The 19,782-nt window shown below is 39.8% G+C and overlaps 1 protein-coding gene across 1 annotated transcript in view; it reads left to right on the forward strand.

Annotated features, from left to right (window-relative positions):
* TJP3 (tight junction protein 3) overlaps positions 1 to 19,782 on the forward strand; it is a gene marked incomplete at its 5' end in the record, with an annotated part of 839,650 nt that overhangs the window by 790,489 nt on the left and 29,379 nt on the right. The window contains 1 exon segment of the mRNA XM_044053884.1: positions 5,981 to 6,030. Within this exon segment, the coding sequence (XP_043909819.1) occupies positions 5,981 to 6,030 (50 nt within the window).

The raw sequence follows: 19,782 nt of genomic DNA on the forward strand, positions 1-19,782 counted from the left end.
CTCGGGGCCTTAAAGGAGACCACACTAGTCTTTAGAAGTGTGAAGTCGGCTTTCGAGAAGTTCTTTACTGTGGTCTTTTTTATTTCTGGTGGGGGTGGGATGAGGACCTCCAGCGAGATTAGTTTGTGATCTGATCTCACCAGTGAGGGTATACTTCGGTGTTGAACATTGTGCTCCCATGTTCGTGATGATGAGATCAAGTATGTTTTCTCCTCTTGTGGGGATGGTGACTAGTTGTTCCATGGCATTTGAGTTTATGAATTCCAGGAACTTTTGGGCTAGGGTGTTTGGGCTTGAGTAGTGTTCCCAGTCTATATTAGGGTAATTGAAGTCACCTAGTATGATGGTGTTTGGTGATACATTTATCCCTCTAGTGTTTTCAGGAAGGCCATGTGAGGTTCCTGAGTTTGTGAGGGTGGCCTGTAACATGCTACAATTTGCAGAGCAGTCTTGCCTATGGTTAATTGCACCTGGATGGTCTCCGATGCATCGTGCGTTGCCACCAGTCTTGAGGTGTGGGTGTCTTTGATGAATATGGATACCCCCCCTCCTTTCTTGGTATTGTCCGGATTTTGGGGCTGGAACGCATGATAAGAGGTAAAACCTGATAGTGCTGGGGTGCTCTCAGGAGCCTTGAACCAGGTTTCTGTCACTGCACAGACATCGATGTTCTCCATACTGAGAAGGGCCTCGAGTCGTGCATTTTGAGATTTAGACTTCTGGCATTGAGCAGCATTACCCTTAGTTTTTTCCTTTTTTGTGTTCTAGGGTGGTAGGTTTAGAATTTGAGCCTTGCCTAAAAAAGGCACTATGAGGATGGCAAGAGCCTTTGCCAATATCCGGAATCCCAGGGTGACAGGTGCAAGCCGTCCCTTGAAGCAGCGTGGCTTGTCCAGCATGTCATCCCAGGCAGACAGACATTGGATCCCCTTTGAATGACACCAGAATTTAAGCCAATTGTTAAAGCTGATCATCTTATCTCTGTATTGTGGCATCATTCTTGGTGAAGGTAGGATACTGCTCAAGGTCAGGGTCATACCTGCCTGGGCTACATAATCAGAGAGCTCCTCAATGTCTCTTTTCATGTAGTCCAAGGAGGTGCGTCTCAGGTCGTTTACACCAGCGTGGACAATGACTGAGTCATATTTGTACCTGCTGTTGAGAGACCTGAGTGCTTGCGTTATGTGGCGGATTCTAGCGCCCGACAGGCAGCTTACTGTGACCTTCTCCTTACTCAGTCTGGTGAGCGGGGCGTCAGTGTGTCTGACTATGGAGTCACCAATGACTAGTGTGTCTGGCATTGTGTTTGGCCTTAAGGGCTGTGACTGTTTGACACTCTGACTGTGAGGTCTATGTGTTGCAGGTGTTGTGTTCTGAGGTGGTGGTTGTTTGGGTGTCTGCTTTGGTGGCCTCTGCTGTTTTGGTAGATTTTTGATCAGAGCCTGAGTATGTCTTTGTGTGTTTATGTGTATGATTTGAGGTTGTGATGGTACTATGTGAGACTGGGTCTATAGTGTGTGTGGTAACCTTCTCCTCCTGACTGGTCTTGCCAGTCCTATGTTGAGAGAGCTCAGCCTCCAGTTTGGCCGTATAGTTGCATCTCTCGCATGTATTTGTGTTTTGTGGGAGGAGGAGAGGGTTGTCTGTGTACATGAGGCAATTGTAACATTGCCTCAATATTCCCAGGTTCACCAGCTGAGCAGGAGAGGACACTAGCAACTGATCCCTCGACATGCTAGAAGGACTAGACAAAAAACTTTAAAAGAGATTCCGGGGCGTGAGTGACCCGAGAAATGGGGGTTTGCCTTTTGGGGTGCTATCTATAAGAGTGCCGTATCAAGGTAATAAGTACTGTAGGAGCAAGTGCTAGGTTTAACAGTTAGAGAAAGTCTACTTGGAGTCAAGTAGAGATGATCTTTTAGGTATTAGAGAAAGTGCTAGTAACAGGGATGCTTAAAGGTAAGATTGAAAAGAATGCACTCTGCAGTGTGCACTAGAGAAGTTAGATATGAAAGTAGGTAACTTGAGTTTTACCTGTTTAAAAAGTTAAGGTTTAGTGGAGAGTTACTATTTATAAAACAGCAAGATGGACTGAAAGGGGTGGTTACTTTTGTATTTTGGTACTATGAAATACTGTCGGATGGCCAATAAATTTAAATAATTGAAGGGTGGGATTTCAAAAGTGATGGTTTTGTGATTACTCACATAAGCCAGTGAAAGTAGAGAGAAATGAGATATATGGTCAGATTAACATAAGAGGCGGGCAACTAGAAAGACAGTGGTATTTAACAAGACAACTTAAATGGGTGGGAGGGAGGGGAAAAATTCTGCCTGACTCAGAACAGAGAGAGCTGTGGTCTCTTTTGAAGTTTTAATATGCTGTTAAACAGAATGCAAGCAAAACACAAGGTAAAGAAAACAAACTACAGTATTCAAAATATAGAAAGGCAATACAGAAATACAAAAAATAACAGCAAACTAACCTTTCCTTCACAGCAAAGTGTAGCAGAGTCTGGATGAGCCTTTCTGGTAAAGCTACCAGGGGACTTGCTGGTGCTTTTACTTCTGAAATCTATAGGAAAAGTTGCCATAGGAATACGTTTGTCCACAGACAGAGTATGCATCCTGGGCACATTTTTAACAATGTTGTGACAGCACAGATGTTAAGAACATCCAGATTAACAGCAGGCGACTCCACTTTCTCTTGTGAATTGAAACATATGGAACAGCGATTCCTTGAGAGGAGTTATAATAAGAAAAGAAATTAGCTTGGTTACAGCTCGAGCTTATGCATCTAGAACTCAGGAGGGTAAGCCCTATTTTTCTTCACCCACTCAATTTTGCAAACAGAAAGTGACCATCTGTAAACTGAGAGTACCAGTTACTTATGCTAGTAACATTAGGTTGTTGAAGGACATCTATGCTTAACACTGGAATATACTTAGATCTAATGAGAGAGTGGAATCAATAGTAGGAGAAGCCCTGAGCTATATGTATAAGAATAAGAGATCACTTAAGAAATTGTTATGTTGTCCAAAACTTAACTCCAGTACTGATACACAGTTAACTATTGGTATGCTTCCTTAGTGAGCATGTAATTACTGTCATTTGATTGACAGTAGTGCTGCATTTGAACATCCAGACATGCATAAAAAGATGTTTTTTAGAGCAAGAGCTAACTGTAACACAATGAATTTAGTTTATTTAGCCTACTGGATGGTTTGCTACTGTTTTTACATTGGGATGACAACATGCAGGCTACGAGACAGGATGAGGGAGCATCAATATGATATCTCTAGGAGAGCTGAGACTAATGCTCTATCCAAACACACCATGCTACTAGGTGCTCAGCACAATTTTAAGTTTGTAGTTGTTGAAACGGTCAATGTGGGTATAAAGGGGGGGCCCACATAGAATTAAGGTAGAAAGCAAAGAATTGAACTGGATTATTAGAATGAAAGCTAATATGGGGAAGGGCCTTAATGATAAATTTTCTATTAAACCAGCTTTAATGAATAGGCCTTTAGCTAGATAGATATTAATTAGGTTCAGTATTTTTATGAGAATACTTCTATGAATGAAATGTCTTTATGTTTACACAATGAGTTCTGAGTTGCATTTTTTTGTGTGGCTTTAAGGGCTCTAGTTAACTCCTAATTGTTTTTAAATGCTAATTGGCTGTTTTGCTTTTAAAAGTCCTGCAGTTTGGAGCCTTATGTGTCTGATGAAGCAGCTGTTGCTGCGAAAGCGCTCACTGTTTGTTCTGGGATTAAATTTTTGAATTTTACTGCTGTGTTCCGCTGCCTCCTTAGACTGTGATATTGTATGAGCTGATGAATCCTGGCAGTGGACAGGCAGCTGACCATGACTTTCTCCTTATGTAACCTGGTGAGTGGGATATCTGTGTGTCTCGCTATAGAGTCTCCAATGGCAAGAAAATTTGGTTTGAGTGTTAAGCCTTGAGGGCTTGGTAGGTGAGACACTGGTGTTGCTATGTGTCTTGGGTGGTATGAGAACTGTGTTAGTTGTAGCAGTCTTGTGTTTTGGAAGTCTCTGGTCTTTCGGTAAGTTTTTTTAGAGAACTTCCATGTATGTTGATTGATGTGTTGGATGCATATTGTGTGTATGAATAGTGGTACTATTTGCATGAGTAATGGTGGGTGAGTTGATAACCTCTTCAGTGTTACTGTTTCGAGCACTAGAGAGCAGGGATTCAAGATTCTTTGTGTAGATACATCACTCATTCTCTGTACTAGAGTGAGTTATTAGTAGAGGTTTGATACTGTACATCATGACAGTTGCTACACTGACTCAGGAGACCCAACTGAACAAGACTGGCGGGAGAAACAGGGGTAGTCCAACTGTCCATAATGCTAGGTTTGAAGAACTATTATTGTAAAGGGGGTATTTTCAGGACTGATCAAGGAGATGCTCTGTAGATGGGTATTTCTGACAGGGAGTTTTGGCTGGTGGTTTAATAGGTCACAACTCACTAATAGTACATCTTAGACTGGAAATATACTAAGGATGATGGCTACACTAATGTACTACAGCTGTTTCTAAGGGAAAAATTGTCAAAAATATCTATCCGGCTATGGATCACAATTGTGTGTCAGTGCATGGTGCTGCGTGATGTGCAAAAAAACAAAAACCCACTCAAATGTGGTACTTAAATACCAGAAACTAAAACCATAACACTTTAAAAACCTCAAATGATCCAGTGAAGGTACCGTAGACCAATCACCCTTCACCAGACAGGTTCCAATCAGTACACTTCTCTCACAAGGGTACAGAATGGTTCCTTCCAATCAAAGATAGCTTGGAAAATGTACTCAAAATGCAAGAGCCACTACAAACAGACTCAGATGCAGCAAACCTGTATCTGGACTATGCTGCAGCTACTAGTTACACTAATTTTAGGTGGGAAACACTAAAAAATGGTTTAAACAGCAGAAAAAAAGCTGTGAGACACCAAAGAATGTTGTTAAACACCAGACAGATCAGTTACTTAAAACACTGCTCAGTGGGAAAACAAAACAAATGCTTTGCGAGCAGTGAAAAGTAGTAACAAATTACTATGCAATCAGTGAAAGTGGCAAAAAAAAAAAGCTTCGCAAACAGTGAAAACAGCAACAAAATACAATTTAACAGGCACAGTAAGGCAGACAAATGTAGTACAAACTGTGTAGTTTAGTTTACAGTAGTAAATTACAGTATTAAATAAGAAGAACACAATAAAAAGTGCAGTAAATAGTATAATTAAGTAAAAAAAGGCAACTTATGTTTTTTGGCAAGTATGCAAGTCTCTAGTCGTCTGGTGTCTCAGCTCAGAGTTGTGGCTGGTATTCAGTTTGGTTCAAATAAGCAGAAACCCCCTCAAATGCAGGGCTTAAATACCACAAGCTAAAAACTTAAAAAAAAAAAAAACAAAAGTACCAGTGGGTGTGCTTACTCTGAGCCCTAGACCAATCACCTTTTACCAGACAAGTTCCAGTCAGCATACTTCTCTCACAAGGGGGCAGAAGGGCCCCTTCCAATCAAAGATGGCTTGGAAAATGTGCTCAGAATACAACAGCCACTACTAACAGTCCGAGATGCAGCAAGCTTGTATCTGAACTATGCTACGGTAAGTGAATGAATGAGATTTCAGAGTGATGCTTGGGGGATTGGTGCTTTCTCCTGTTTAAGTACAATTATAAAGATGGAAATGGTGACAGCCATTCATTTTAGTCCATTTGTAGTCACCAATTCACATAATCCTAATGTGTGTTTTTCTCTACTCCCTTGAATCCTCGAACTCTTAAAACCCAAATATTCAGTGCTGCGTTGATGCATTTTGATTATGGACAGAAATTGATTTACAGCTATTGCAATTACATTAGTTTGTTTTCTAGTTTTTGACAGGTGTCTGTTGCTTTGTCTAAAGAGGGTTTTTGAAAAGTAAGCTCTTGACATTTGTTTGTTTTTAATGATTCTGCAGGTTCAAGCAGCACAAGCTGAAGGCCAGAAAAGGGAAGAACTAGATGATAGGTAGGTTAAAAAAATAGCCATACATAATAAAATAAACTGTTTGTCTGCTCTTAATAAGCTGATCTTAATCTTGTTTATCATGAGAGAGGTTTGATTTTTAACTTATTTTTAAGGATGACAAATCCCCCTCTTAACACCAGATATTTGCACTTTAATAATATACATATTGTTGCCCTGTTTGTCACAGCTCATGTGTGTGGTACAACTTTAAATTAGGGAAGAAATACGCCACTTAACATCAGCTGTATGGTTGTGAAAATGTGTAGCTATAAAAGCAAAGTCTGCAAGAACTTTCATGTTAAATTTACATGAAAAAACTTACTTGATCAAACACCCATATCTGAGACAGTAAATGGGAAAAAAATGAAATTCTTAGAGGCATCTGGCTATCACAGTTGTCTTTTGGGTAAATTGCATTAAAATATTAAGTATTTCAAAATTTATAATCATTTTAGTCTCTTAAAAAGTCAAAATACAGACTTATCTGAAATAAAGTTGAGTAATCTATGCAAAAGTGCCTATGACCACCATTGTAATGAGTAACTTGCCATGGTTAGGCCATAAGATGCACAGTATAACTCATTAGACAATCTTGGTGTACAGTTATTTAAAGTAGGGAAACCTGTACCTCTTCATCTTTACTCCTCAATGAAAAACATTGGGGGTGGGCTTTTAAGTCTTTTAGTTTCTTTGCATGTATTGCTGCTCCCTGATTAAGACTTACTTTGAAACCACATTCTTTAACATTCAGGTAGCATTTCAAGCCAATGGTCATGTAAGATGCCAATAAGTATGACACATCTAGGACTGTTCAGCTCCAAAGGTTGAACATTTGGTTTGCTCTTTCATGAACAGTGCTTAATGCAAGTGGATTTTTTTTTTAGAAATGTCCTGTGATGGCCTGTATTATGTCCCACTGGTACAGTACTGGAGTTGCAGATTTCCTTGGTATCTTATATGGTTGCATACAGTTGCTTTACCATCCTAGATTTTATGTGCTTATAATAGCTGTAATTGTGCTGTTTCAAAAAATTGTCTTTATGAATATCTGAGTTTTGCAGATGTTGATTTGTCTGTGTTCATCAACTATGTTGCTTAAAAAAAGATTTGTGACCGGATCTAAAACATTCAAAGGTAACTATCTGAATAAACATGCAAGATACAGTGTTAAACATTTCAGGGAAGTGAAGGTCCTGCAATTCGAGGAACTGTACCTTTCATTTGGGATAGGTTTTATAAGAGAACATGAACTGGAGAACTTTGTGGTTTTGAAACCCTGTAATTTTTGTGGTTTTTACATGGAAATATTCTGAAAATCATATAGGTTCATAGGTTGGTACTAGGCTATCGGCCCTAGGGCCTATACAAGCCTAGCCATAACAATTCCCTGGATATTTCTTCCCTGGACCCCCTGTCTAGCAGGGAAACTGACGTGATCCCTGAGGTGAATTTCCTATCTCCCATCCAATCATCAAGGTTCCTTTTGAAGAGAGCCAAGGAGGCATTCGGCTTGACATGTATGGGCAGTCTATTCTAGAGTATGGGGAATTTCTGGGTCAGGAACCTATCCCTCCAGCATGTTTTGTTCATTGTGATGACAAGGTTTAGATCCCTGGAGTGTGTGGCTCTGAGAGATTGGGATTTCTTTAAGTGGAGCAGCATGTCCCAACAGCTCAGGGTTTGACATGGCCTTGTATGTTAAGCAGAGATTGCCTCTGAGTTGACGATATACCACAGAGTATAGCTGGAGTCTTTTTAGACGGTCAGCACAGGGCATCTGCTTTAGGCCGATGATTCTTTTAGTGAGGTATTTCTACGGCCTTTCCAGCTGTTGCAGATGTCTTGTGAGGTACATACCAAACAGGACGTTGTACTCTATAATGGGTCTAATGAGGGATGAGTACAGTGGGACAATGACCTCCTTTTTTTCTGGATACAAAAGCCCTTAGTGATGAGTTGTGCCACATAGAAGGATTTCCTGACTGTTGTGCCGATGTGGTTATCGAAGGTTCCCCAGTTCTCTAACGCTGAGCTAATTCTATCTCTACTTCAAATAAATAGACACAAACATATATGAATAGCCTCCCTTTACAGTCCTCCTGGAGATAATATCCCAGTTCTTGGGGATATTCTCTCCTAGTTCTCCACCAACATATGCAAGGAGACCATAATTCTGGGTGATGTCAACATTAACTGGACAAGCATTCAATCCTCAACAAACTCCCTAAATATAAACCTCTATAATTTTACTCGGCTAATAAGTTCCACTACTAGACTCTCCAAAGATTGCTCCTCAGGTAGAACCCTAGACTGGTTCTTAAGTCTTTCACCCTCAATACATCTTTGACAGTGGCAGCCTTCCCGACTTCCATTCAACAAATTTTCCCTTAAAACCCAGGCAGAAATATCCATTCGCTGAGCTCCTCTGTGATCATTTCTGTAAAGTCACTCCTAGTGACAACATTCTTCAACCTAGCATTATAGACAGTTGGACTACCCTTGTTTCTCCTGCCAACCTTGTTGACTTGGGTCTCTTGAGGCAGTGTAGCAATTGCGTCATGTACACAGATAACCCTCTACTAATAACACAGTCTAGTACAAAGTGTAAGAGATGTATTTACACCAAGAATCTAGAATCTATGCTCTCCCTCACTCAAAACAGTAACAGAAGGTTGTCAACTCACCCACCAGTACATATTCACGTAGTGCCATTAATCATACACATAGTACACATCAAACACGTAAATCCACATAAGCGGAGGTTCTCTCAAAAGACCTACTGAAACACCGGAGTCCTCCAAAACATGTCTGCTACAGCTAACACAGTCTCCACAGTACCCATGGCACACAGCAATGCCAGTGTCTCACCCACAAAGCCCACAAGGCATAACACCCAAAAACCAAGTTTGCTTGTCATTGGAAACTCAATAGTGGGACACACGGATGTCCCACTTACCAGGTTGGACAAGGAGAAAATCACGGTCAGCTGCCTGTCTGTTGCCAGGATTCACCAAATCACTTATGCACTCAGGTCTCTCAACAACTTATGACTCTGTCATAGCTCATGTTGGTGTAAATGACCTGAGATGTACCGCACTGGACTATATGAAGAGAGACATGGTTTAGCTCTCGAGTATGTGTCCCAGGCAGGTATGTCCCTAGCTTTGAGAAGCATACTTCCGTCACCTAGAATGATGTCACAGTATAAACAAAAAATGATTTATTTTACTAATTGCCTTAGTTTTTGGTGTCATTCCAAGAGGATCCAGTTCCTGTCTGCCTGGGAAGCCATGGTTGGTAAACATTGCTGCTTTGTCAGAGAAGGTTTGCACCTGGCACAACTAGGCTTTTGGCTGCTGGCAAAGGCTCTTGCCTTCCCCATGGTGCCTTTTTTTAGCCACGGTCTCAAAAACAAAATTACCAATGTGAAATTAACCAATTAGAAAAAAATAAGGGTCACGCTGCTAAATGGTAGGAGCTTAAACCAAAAACTGCTCTCTCTCTGGAAGCACTTCTCTCAGTAGAAGATGTAGATGTCTGTGCAGTCACAGAAACCTGGTTTAAGATGTCAGAGAGTACCCTGGCCCTGCAAGGCTACAATTCCTTCCACACCTTTAGACTGCAAAATGAATGTGTGAAAACCCAAGGCAGTAGTGTTTCAGTCTATATTAGAGATAAATTCACCTCACGTTCAGACTGGACAACACTATGGAGTTACTCCAGGTCTAGGTTACAGTGGGTAAGACCCTCATTCAAGTCCTAGCCAGTTATAGATCCCCCTTCATGGATCATAACATCCATGAAGCTTACTTAACCAAACTGAAGAAAATTCAGATTTTGCCAGACATGCTGGTTATGGGGGATTTCAGTTATCCCACCATCAACTGGAAAACCTACTCTAGCCCAAACTTGCTAGCACAAAAGTTCCTTGACTTTGTGAATTCAAATGCCCAGGAGCAAGTTGTCCATATCCTGACAAGAGGAGCAAACATTCTAGATCTGGTCCTCATCAACATGTCAAACAGGCACACTACTGCAACTGTTGGACCCTCATTAGTTAAAACTAACCACATATCAGTCACCTTTGAACTGACACTAACACCAGAACTCACAAAGGGTAAAATCAGACTAAAACAAACTTCATCAAGGCAAACTGTACCCTCCTAAGTGAAGTTATAAATGCATTCCAAGCCCCACTCCAAGGTGAAAGTGGTAGCTACACTGAAGCTGCACTAAAGACCTCTACAATCACTTGCATAGGTGTATAAACTCAGCTGTACCAGATAGAATCAAAGCCAGAGCCCCAAGTAAAATCAAGCTGCCATGGTGGACTTACAGCATCAACAAACTCGACAATAAATGTAAAAAGTTGCTGTCCAAGAAGACAAAGACAAGGAGCCAACAATGGAAAAGCACCCTTCTCAGCCTTAACAGGCAGATAAGGCAACTTGTCAAATCCTCCAAGAGCTCCTTTGAAAGAAACATAGCAAGTACTGCCAAGGATAACCATAAGGCCATTTACAGCTATGTACGTAATCTAAAGGGTAGGGACCCAAGCATGTGCAGAACTGGTGGACAACGGTATCGCACACACTGACCCCACAGAGATAGCGAACCTGTTAGCGGATAGGTTTGGCAAAACATTCACTCCCTTATCTCCACCTAACTTAACACCAAACCCTACCCCAAACCACCCCCACCTTATATATCTGAAGAGCAGGTCCTTAAAGTTTTGTCCAAGGCAAAGAACATGGCCTCTATTGGACCAGATGACACCCAAGGCTGTCTTCTAAACAGGCTAAAACATGAACTAGCATCACCACTAAGTACCCTTTTCAATCATAGCTTAACCGCAGGCTTTGTTCCTGCAGAATGGAGAACCGCTACAGGTATTCCCCTCCACAAAAGTGGCCTAGCTACAGACCAGGGAATTACAGACCCATAAGCTTGACCAGGGTCATCTGTAAGGCCATGGAACATATCATTATGGACCTCATAAATAAAGACATAGGTGACCTCCAAACCCTGGATCCTACTCAAGTCAGCTTGTCAAGGGCAGATCCTGCCTGTTAAATCTGGTGGATTTCTTTGAAAATGTGACCAAGGCCATTGATGAGGGCATATCTGTGTAAACAGTGTACCTCAATTTGGCAAAGGCTTTCAACACAAACCCACATTCAGGCATTTTTTATTAACTTAGCAAACTGAATGTAAGCCCCTTCGTTGTAAGATGGGTTGCCAACTGGCTCACAAACCAGACACACAATATCAAAGTAGGTGATTCCACATCAACCAGCAGACCTCTTACCAGCAGGGTCCCACAGGGGTCAGTGCCATCCCCCTACTGTTTGGTATATACTTCTCAGAAGTTCAGGTCAAAGGTAAGGGTTGTGGCTGACCAGGTTTGCAGACAACTGCAAACTAGGTGAATTCATTGACTCCCCAAATTATGTCAGTATACTCCAGGATGGTGTCACACTGACGAACGACTGATGTATTAGTCACCATCTCAAACTGAATGCAAAGAAATGCATCATCACTCCCTTCAGCACAAACAATGTCCTTTCATGCTATCAATTCAATAACAATACCCTAAGTACCTATGAAGTGGTAAGTTCATAGGTTCATAGGTAGATACTAGGCTATCTGCCCTAGGGCATTTATAAGCCTAGCCAGAGTGTATTTGGCTTCCACCTCCCTATTAGATTAGCCTACTGTGCCTCTGTAAAGTAGGTCACAGAAGGTACCCTTTTAAGATTAGTTTACTGTGCCTCTTTCTAGCAGGGACATAGGAGAGATCCCAGGGGTGAATTTGCGATTTCCCATCCACACGTTAGAATTTGCTGCAGTGGGAACCAAACCGGGAATGCCTGCTCATAAGGAAAATGCTCTGCCCACTACATTATTGCTATGCTACTAAAGGATATGTTCAAAACACGCATATATATATATATATATATATATATATATATATATATATATATATATTCATAAGTTAGTACTAGGCTAACTGCCCTTGCGAGCCATTTTAAGCCTAGCCAATTATCCCCTGTGAGATTCAAACCCTGTACCTTGTGTTTGTAATGCAAACACCTTAACCATTAGGCCACCCGCCCAATCCCAGGTGTGACCTGGGATCACACATTGACCGCGACCTTAACTTCAACCATCACGTAGCTACTGTTGTATGGGAAGCTTTCCATGTAGCTCACTTGATTAGTAAAGGCATCGCCTCAAGAGCAGATGTTATAACCCTCGTATACTCTGCACTTATCTGGCCCATAACTGAGTATAATGCCCATTCGGTATGTACCATACTAAGCACCTACAGCAGTTTGAGAGACCTCAGAGGTTTCTAACAAAGATCAAAGGTCACCAGCATGTGCCTTACATGGACCAACTAAAATCCCTGTCACCGTACTCCATATCTTATAGACTTCTTAGGGGAGAATTATGCCTGGCCTATAGAGCAACCCAAGACCCAAAGCTAATGAACCGACTGCATATCCATAAATCAAATGGGTCTAGTGCTACCTGTTACAGGGACTTAAATATGGCCTGCAACTTAAATAGGAAGTGCTGGAGTGACAGATTTATCTCCCAGAGACTGCCACATCTTTGGAACAGGCTACCAATTTGTGTGAAACAGATCACCTCTATGATACTGTTCAAGAGGAACCTGGATGAGTGGATGGGGCTTCATAAATTCTTACCGGGGATAGTGCCCACAACCTTCCTGGACATGGGCAGTCATCACTAAATGCAACTTTGGGTATTGACTAGTACCTCTATGGTTTTACATTGGCTAGGCTTAAAATGACCCTCCTGGCCGATAACCTAGTAATCTCCTATGATCTTAAAGGAAGTTGCGTCATCACTACAGATATAATATCCCAATCACATTAATTGAATAATTAAAACAAAAAACTACAATATTTAAAAAACATAATTAACAAGTTCATACACTCCATGTAATTCATTCAAAGAATAAATCATATAAAATGAATATGTTGTAAATGAAATTGTTATAATTTAGCTATTCTAAGTTTGAGAACTGGCAAAACTGAATCATGTTCATTGAGACCTGGCTTACTAGTAGTCTGCAACCTAAGCTACCAGAGTAACTCTTTATACTCCAGTCCAGTTTCCCAAGTGCCCCCTCTAGGATCCTGTTGTACTCTCTCCAAGATCCCAAATTTAAAACCCTTAAATAGGGGACAACTGGAAGAATGTTTTAAAAGTGGATTATTTTTGATGGCCTTCTGAATGTCATAGACATGTTCATAGATATGCTTTTTAAGCGATCTCTCAGTTTTACTAAAGTGAAAAGTGGAACAGCTTAAACAGCCAAATAAACTAAATATTTTGTCTCACAATTGCTATTCACAAAGTTCACCTTAGTACCAATGAAGATTTCTAAAGTGAGGTTAACATCCTGATGAGTACAACAGAGTTGTTTGTAAGAGCCACAGTTCTTAGTATCTTTTGTCAGTGACTGGTAAATGCCTGTTTTTTGCATATTTGAAATGCTCTTTTAAATTAGTAGTGTTTTTACACGCAAAAGAAGGCTTGACTCCTAATAAATTAAAAATGCTCCAATTGTTATTCACAATTTCCTTTACAGTGTTTGTGCCTGAATTAAGTTGCACTACCAATGCCCTCAAAAAAAATGTTTCCCCTTCTTTTTTAACTCAGAATCAGTCTTAATAGAAAAGGGCTCAATAATTGACTTCCTGCAATCTAATAATGGCTTAAATTGTGGGTTACATCCTGGAAGCAGTTTGGGAGCTAATATCCTTTAGTATCTTGTAAGGGTAAATCTTATCAATAAACATACTTTCCAGTTTAACCCTCTCCACCTGAAAGGTTTCCCATAAGGAAACCTTTCTAGCCAGTCTAATAAACTGACCTTTCATCAACCCTTTTTTCTGAAACTATGGATGATGTCTTTGAAAATGTACATACTATTACTGAAAATGGGTGGTTCTGAGCATGTAAATAACTATTACTGATAGTGGGCTTTCTAAAAATGGTTAAAGCGAAGCCACATTCATTTCTAGAAATAGATCCATCTAAAGAATCGGTGTGATGATTGCTGAAGTGATAAGTAAATCTCAGAAATGTAAATGTACCATGTAAATAAATAGTAAATTACATCAGTGTCTCTTCTGTACAGGACCAAAGGATAAAAATATCATCAAGGTACCTAAGATAATCTGCAATGATCACAATGTGTGCTCTGAAATGTGTGACTCTCTTCCCATGCAAGTAGAACTAAAATTGCATATGTAGGAATGCAAGAAGCACCCATGGTGATGCCTTTAATTTGTTTATAGTATTCCCTTTCAAAGAGAATATCATTATTATCCAACACTAAATTCAAAAAAATCCATAATTGTGGTCAAATCATCACCAGAAAGAAACCAAACACTTAAGATTGTTCTTGAAACAAATCAGTACTATCTTTCTGGGGAATACAAGTGAAGAGGTCCACAACATCCACTGTCAAAAAAAAATTCACATCAGGACTCCAAAATGCATGTTTCAGTCTACTTCAAAACATCCCACGAATCTCTGAGCAGATGTGAAGGTGTTTGACAGGTTTTAATTTTCTATCAGTAAATACTGCCAGTGGATATGTTTGAGTTCTGAGCTGCCACAATGGTTTAAATGGTGAGTTGAGAATATCTTTATGGAACTTAGGTAGACCATAGATGGGCAGAACAGTGGCATGTGCTACATGTAAAGAATTATACAAACCAGGTGAAATGGTGCATTGCATTAGTCATTCTTCCAAAAAACATGTCAATCTGCCTGTAGGCAATATTCACCTGGTTCAAGGAAACTTGCAAGTAGGTGTCACCTTCTTGCAACAACCTCAACATAGCACTAGAGTAATCTAAGGTGTTTAATAGCACCTTAGACCTGGAAAGGCCACAGAAGTACCTCACAAAGAGGATTACTGGTCTCAAACAGATATCCTATGCAGACCATCTCAAAAAACTCAAGCTTTACTTCGTCACATATAGCCTTCTCAGAGGCAAACTCTGCCTAACATACAAAGCTATGTCAAACCCAGAGCTGTTGGACATGCTCCACTTAAAGAAATCCCAATCCCTCCAAGCTACACGCTCTAGGGACCTAAACCTTGTCACCACAAATAAACAGAACATGCTGGAGGGATAGATTTCTGTCCCAGAGACTTCCCATACTCTGGAACAAACTACCCATCTATATCAAACAAAGCTCCTCATTAGCACTCTTCAAGAAAAATCTTGATGATTGAATGGGAAATAGGAAATTATCCCCAGGGATCACTTCTGTGGTTCTGCTCAACAGGGGCACAGGCAAATAATTTTCTTGGGTGGTGAAAGCCAGGGTACCTTTTTAGCTAGGCTTGTATAGGCCCTAGGGCCAATAGCCTAGTAACCTACGTATGAACATTGTGTTGCTACCTTTGTCCCATTTCATAATTCTGATTGATTTATCTGTAGTCAATTCATGTAACACCTTCCTTTTTTTTCTGTAAGATTGTGAAAAGAAAAAGTTTACCCTTGGTATGTGCAAAATTACACAAATCAACTTTACAAGCCCTTTCCAAAGTCTGAATAAGAGGATGCAAGCCTGGATTAAATAAACTCTTCTTTTAAAAAAAAAATGAATCTGTCTTGGTAGTTAGTTCTTTATGATCAGAAAAATGAACTGCTAAACTGACCTTCCTGATAAATAAGTGGAATTCCATTAAGGAATCATCTTCTTCTTGTTCTTTTAGCTTTTCCCGGTTAGGGGTCACCACAGCGGATCACCTGTCTGCTCATGACTGGCAGTGGAGTTTTACGGTGCCGAGTTGACAGCCTGGCACCCAACCTTCCACAGAAGGCACACACACACACACGCGCACACCTACGGCCAGTTTAGAATGTCCAATCCACCTACAGCATGTCTTTGGGATGTACCAAGTCAAATTTCTTGTAAAGTGTACAAGTAAAGCCCTTTTCTAACTACAAGAAATGCTCAGGTTCAGTTACTGCTAGGTTTGCCACCTCTTATTGTGGCAAAAACCAGACCAAGGCCATACCCACTAACACCTCTCATAACACCACCCATGTCCTTCCTTCTCCCCGCCCACTTTCTGCCCATTTTGTGACATAATCATCATGTCAGATGAGGAGGAACATCTTCTTTTCCCCATTTGAGGTGCTTTTTTCTACCATTTACTATTTTCTGTAAAATGCATAGTAAATCCGCAGATATTACAAAGTCCGATGGTCTGTTTCTTCTTTAAACAGAATTTTGTACTGTGTTTTCCAGACTACCGGGCAATCAATTTGATTTATGGATAGCCTGGAGAAAAAAAACTGATAGGTGGGAATGCTAGCTACCACATGACTATAATTAAAAATGATGTAACCTTTACACAAAAAAATCAATGTTGTTGTTGGTCATAACCAGGAAATCAGAAACACTATAATATTTTTGCCCCTTCCCCTGTTTTGTCCTTTGTTCCAACTGTTTCTTCCTGTATAACAGTTTTGTTTAGAAAAATTATCCTAAAAAGAGTGATGTCCCTTGTCATTGAATTTCTCAGCTATTCTTGCCAAACTATGCAAATGAGGGAAAGTTGCCTCTTTAATGTCTAAATTACCCTTCATACCTTAGCCAGTGGCACCAATGACCTGACAAGATTCCAATTCATCACTCTTGTGCAGGGAAGACATGAACATTTAGCCACCTCAGAAAGCTTTTACAATGAAGTATCATCTTTCAGTCATCTTAACATGTTCTATAACTGTTAAAAGAAACAAAGCCTAAATCTCTGGTTTTGCACATATGTACTCAGTAAGTTACAAAATACAAAGGGAGGTTTGCATATTGCTTAGGGTATAATAGCAAATAACTATAGATGTGTCTTATGTACAGTGCATCCTAGATAGCATCTTTAGCTGTAAGTGTTGCTAAATTTAACCTCAGTTAAATTAGAAAGTCTTATTAAAATGTTTTGTAAGTAATCCATGAAATTTAACAGTGACACCGCCACTTTGCCAAAGTATGGAATGTTAATGGGGAAAGGGTGCTGTTGATACTACGCACCTTTTATTTAGGAGTAGTTTGGTAGCATATGTATGTTGAAATGTATGCGTGTATACCTTTTCTGAGTAAGCATGTTGTCATAACATTTGAAGCAGCAGGTAAAGAAAGCATGTATATGACGTATGGCCCTATATGATATTATGGTTCTTTAGCAGTATAGGGTTATATTATGTAGATACATAAACTTATTTCTACAACTTCAGGTGGCCGCTGTCCAGCCTGTCAGTACAGAGCTATTCTTTAACTCATTAGCATGATTGTTGATAGGCATGGATTACTTAAATCTTTGAGTAAACCACAATGTTTGAATTTGCAGCCATGATGCACTGTCCAGCAAGTTCATTAAAAAAAAACTCTGGTAAGAAGAAATACTTTATCAACTTTCACATGTTGACAAACAATGCTAAAACACAAACTTCTATCTGAAAGTGTACTTGACTGCAGAAAGTGAAAAGGAACCTCTCTATCTGCTATCATAACCACTAACAAGGAATTTTGAATTACATATGCATTTCATTTATGAAAAATACTTTTCGTAAGTTCATCTGAAAGGCTTTTTTTACATATAACATTTCATCAGTTCTTATTAATTGTATGAAATGTAACATGAAAAAAATCTGAAGTGTTTTACAAAGTTTATATACACCAACTTCACACTTGCTCAGCAGTGGAAAAAAGTCAAACTCAAACTTCATTGTACACTGACATTGCACAAACAGCAAAACTACTGTAAGTAATGTACATGTGTGAGTTATCTCCATACTGAGGCCAAAGATTTTCAGTCAAAAGTTAATCTCAAAGACATTATGTCCAAGTGTAGGACAGCCAAAACACACATTATTAGGAATACATCTCGTCAGGGTATGAGGAATATATTAATCCATGCCATCATATTTAAATCCCAAAGGAGTCGGGGGGGGGGGGGTGGACTATGCCATTACTTTTACTGCATTTCATGTACTCATATGACATTTATTCCTCACTTAGAGCACACCATTTTTCTTAAATGTAACCAGTTTTAATTATAATTAACTATGCATTTCAAGTTACAATTAAGTAAATTATTGTCAGAGATTCACAAGTTTATCATCATTCTGGAGAAGACATCTTTTAGCTAGAATAGTTTGTTAAAAAATATTTGCAGAAAAATACCAGAAATTGTTGAAAATGTTTCTGAAGACAGAGTTTTACTTCTCTGAAATATTACACATTTTTCATCATTTTAAACCCACAAAACTTGAACTACAGTGACTGGAAATGTAAAGGCAGGTTGCACCTTTCTTAAAATAGCATGTAGTATGAAGTCACAACACTCTGGTATGCATCTCAGAAGTACTAACTACACTATGCAGCTCTCCTGCTGAGAGTGTAGGCGGGAGGGGGGTATGGTAAGGGTGACGATGAATCATGTAATGCGAATTGACATTAAAAGTAACTAACAAACAGGATGCTGTGTTGTGCAGCTAGTGAAGTAGATTCAATCAGTGTACAAGTCCTCTTCCTTTTTTAATTTCTCCAAGTCCTTGGGGTTTCTAATACCATGATGGGAATAAACCCCATTCCTAAGTCAAAGTACGATTAAAGTTCATGAAATTAGTATTGTTTTCACTCTTTAATGTTAGCCAGTAGTGCTCTTTGCAGCACCCAGTAATGATTCCTCCTGCAATTCGTATGGAGTTACATGTATTGGTAGCGTATCTAAATACGATTGTAGACTCTCTTTTATAAGACCCGTTGCTCCTACTATTATTGGAACTATCTGGGTATCTTTTTTCAACATTGCTCTTGTTTCTGCCTGCAAATCCTTATATTTTATGACCGTCTCTCTCTATACGCAACACACTGTAGTCACTGAATGTGACGATTTCAATGATCAATGCTACTTTTGTCTTCTTTTCTTTGACCACTATATCCAGTTTTCTAGCATCTATCTTTTGAACTGTTGGTAATGGGTGATCCCACGTGATGTAAACTTCACCTTTTTATGATGCTTTCTGGCTCATGTTTCCATTGTTTTTCGGCCACTTCATTACCATGATGTTTGCACAATCCCCAGTGCAACAACCTTGCCACATTATTATGCCTTTCAATATACAGTCCTTCTGCCAGGAGCATGTCACATCCAGCAACGACGTGTGTGACCGTTTCCAATTTGGTTTTACAAAACCTACATTTGTCTATTTCTCCCACATGTTCAATGGACTTTGTAAACAAACGTGTACGCAGACCACTATATTGGGCTGCCAGTATTAACCTTTCATCTCTTGGTTTGACTTCACCTCTCCTTAACCAGTCTTGCGTTTGTTCCTAATCAACATGAGGTTCTTCCAGAAGTTTTCTATACTTGCTACTATATTTATGCATTTTCCACATTAATTGCCTTCTCATCTGATCCTTCACCTTATATTCTTTCTTTTGTTTTTTGGCACATTCAATTGCTGCCTGATTTTTTTTCTACTTCTGGTTTGATTTCCATTCCTGCTTGATGCCGACATGCTTCTGCTAGATTAAGCAGAGAAGTCATCTTAGATTTAGTCTCCTCATGTTTCAAAACTTTCACTACATTTGGGTCTTGTGAGGTCAGCAGATGTGTGGAGTCCCACGATTGCAGATCTATACATGTAATTAATTTCAAGGAAGCCCATACCCCCTTCGGAATGG

Source organism: Protopterus annectens, chromosome 13.part0 (genome assembly GCF_019279795.1).
Source record: "Protopterus annectens isolate FY-2018-M chromosome 13.part0, PAN1.0, whole genome shotgun sequence".
Classification (NCBI taxonomy): Eukaryota; Metazoa; Chordata; order Ceratodontiformes; family Protopteridae; genus Protopterus; species Protopterus annectens.